The sequence below is a fragment of the Drosophila eugracilis genome, unplaced genomic scaffold (genome assembly GCF_018153835.1).
Source record: "Drosophila eugracilis isolate 14026-0451.02 unplaced genomic scaffold, ASM1815383v1 contig_1897, whole genome shotgun sequence".
NCBI lineage: Eukaryota > Metazoa > Arthropoda > Insecta > Diptera > Drosophilidae > Drosophila > Drosophila eugracilis.
In genome coordinates, this window is record NW_024572751.1 from 913,716 (window position 1) to 916,477 (window position 2,762).

Sequence of the window (2,762 nt, forward strand, 5' to 3'; positions counted from 1 at the left end):
GTTCCTGAGATCTCAGCATTCATTTGGGCAGACGGAAGACGAACGGACAGACGGACATGGCTTAATAGACTTCGCTATTTATACTGATCAAGAATAAGTATATATAATATATTCTTTATCAGTATCAATAGGGTCGGAAACGGTTCCTTCTACCTGTTACAACCTTTTCAACGAATCTAACATACCCTCTTACTCTTCGAACAACGGCTATAATAAGTTACTCAACATAATTATTTATAAAATATGATCAGAGAAAAAAGAAACGCCAAAGTTGAAGAATATTAAGAGAGAAATATAATAGCATATTAGTCAATATCTGAAGTGGAGTATTTTAAATTGAAAGCAAAATATTTTATACTTTATACTTTAAAATCTTTTACTCATTAATTTTAACAAATTAGTAATTAATATTTCGCAAAACTTATTTAGAAAATTCTTGTTCCCTATTTTCAAGTAATATTCTGCGACACCTAGCGGACGTTTCCTGTACCTGAAGTTTTACATGAATGTTCGGAGTGTGTACTCGCTAGGATAGATGGGTGTCCTAACTCATTCTGGACTTGTGATTGCAACATAAGAAGGTGTATTTGCTAAGCCAGACGGGCGAGCTTAATGCCAAAGATATCGATAGTTCCGAATTATCGAATGCTTGATCAGCTGTTACTTCTGACTAATATTTTCTATTATTTTAACAAAGTGCAGTTGATTAAATTTTAAGGCCATGCACGGACGTGTTAAAGTGAGGACAACGGAGGAGGAGCGGGAGAGGAAGAAGAAGGAGCAGGCCCTGAAAGTCCGGGCCTATCGAGCCGCCATGGGAAGGATTCAGAAGAAAAGGGAGGCGGGTGAGCTGGACAATGAAATGCTCACTCTGACTGTGCAGATCCTGCAGCGAAATCCGGATGTCAGTACGCTGTGGAACATTCGCAGGGAGTGCGTGCTGGAGAAGCTGGCCAAGTTAAAGGAGGAGGAAGCCAAGGAGGAGAAGCCGGCTGAAGAAGAGCATCAGGTGAAGACGCCTCCTGAAGACAAGTCCCATTCCATATTCACTTGCGAACTAGACCTCACCGAGCAGTGCCTTATGGTCAACCCCAAGTCCTACAACGCGTGGCACCACCGCTGCTGGACCCTGGAGCAGAACCCCCAGGCGGACTGGCAACGGGAGCTGCAGCTGTGCAACAAATACCTTAAGTTCGACGAGCGCAACTTTCACACTTGGGACTATAGACGTTATGTCACCGAGAAAGCCGCTGTGCCTGCGGCCCAGGAGCTAGACTTTTGCACCGAGAAGATCAAGGTGAACTTCTCCAACTACTCCAGCTGGCATCACCGGAGTCTGCTGCTTCCAGAACTATATCCCAACGAGCAGAGGGATCGCCCCATGAGCGAGGAGAAGCTGCAGCAGGAACTGGAGATGGTGCTAACGGCCGCCTTCACCGATCCCAACGACAGCAGTGCCTGGTTCTACCAGCGATGGCTGTTGGGCAGTGGCGCCCAGCTCGACCGGGCTCCCAGGATAGCTGCTTTTCGGCTGGAGTCCAACCTAGCAGTACTTGCCTTAGACAAACCCTACTCAGATCTAAAACAACTGAAAACCGAGCTGGTTGGCGGAGAGAAAACAGTGCTATTGCAATCCTGGCTGCCCGTGGATAACCTAGGAACCAGTTGGAAGTGCCAGCAGTCGTTCAATTACCAAAGAAACACAACCTACTCGCTTAAACTTTCCGATCAAGAGGTAACCCTCTTACCTCTTCCTAGCACCGAAGATGGAGCCTTTTACTTCGCGCCTCCACATGCTACCACCAGTTGCAGCAAGGAACTTCTTGCGGAGCTGCAAACGCAGCTGCAATCCTGCCTAGATCTTTTGGAATTCGAACCCGACAGCAAGTGGACTCTCCTAACAAGTGCCCTCCTAATGCGTGCCATCGATGTGTCACCCAACCATGAAAAGAGTTTGGAACACTTGGTCAAGCTGGAAAAGGTAGATGCTTTGAGGGAAGGATACTACAAGGACCTAGCCGCCAGGTGGTCTTTGGAGTCGGAATTGGCGAAGTGGCCAACAGCTTCGGGATATCCAAATACCTTTTCATTGGCGGACGACGTACTCCTGACATCACTACCTTATGCGCAATACCTTGTCATTGCCGATGTGTTGAACATTTCCACCAATCTCAGGGAGAAGCTGGGAGATTCAGTGCCCAAAACATTCGCAAACTTGAAGTTACATTCTTAGACTAGACTAGCTAATCGGGAATTTCAATGTTATTTTAATCGGTTTCCATTAGATAATCTAATATTTTCCATTCGGTGTGTACTGAGTCTACACTTAAGCGATTGGATATTCTGAGAAAAACTTGAAACGATCTAACTTTCAATTAGGAATTATTCCTTTTTATAAATACATTCTTTTTTATGAATATCCTGTTTTATATAAACATAATACCCTAGTAAGGTATGCATTATACACAAAAGTGATTGAATTTAAAATATACGAATAGCAAAACATTTAAGTTAGTTTTTCTGCGCGTTTAATTTTAAAACCTTTTCCAAATTTTCAACCTATTTGCGGAGAATACAATACTTTGCTTATTTCCATTATCGAATCAATTTAAAGTCTTGTTTTAACCGAACGCCATTCCGCCACAAACACATAAAATATGTTTGCAACTGTTGAAAGTGAGGAACTCGACCAAAATCGCTGACAACCCGCAGCCATCCATTATCGAATGTTTCGGGTTATAAATGGAAAAACCATCAATACG

The 2,762-nt window shown here is 43.7% G+C and overlaps 1 protein-coding gene across 1 annotated transcript; it reads left to right on the plus strand.

The window, feature by feature from the left end:
- Positions 1 to 649: 649 nt before the first annotated feature.
- Positions 650 to 2,505, plus strand: LOC108115033 (geranylgeranyl transferase type-2 subunit alpha). The gene has a single exon (XM_017226280.2). It carries the CDS (start codon positions 722 to 724, stop codon positions 2,231 to 2,233), a length of 1,512 nt encoding a protein of 503 aa, XP_017081769.2. The 5' UTR covers positions 650 to 721; the 3' UTR covers positions 2,234 to 2,505.
- Positions 2,506 to 2,762: the final 257 nt, after the last annotated feature.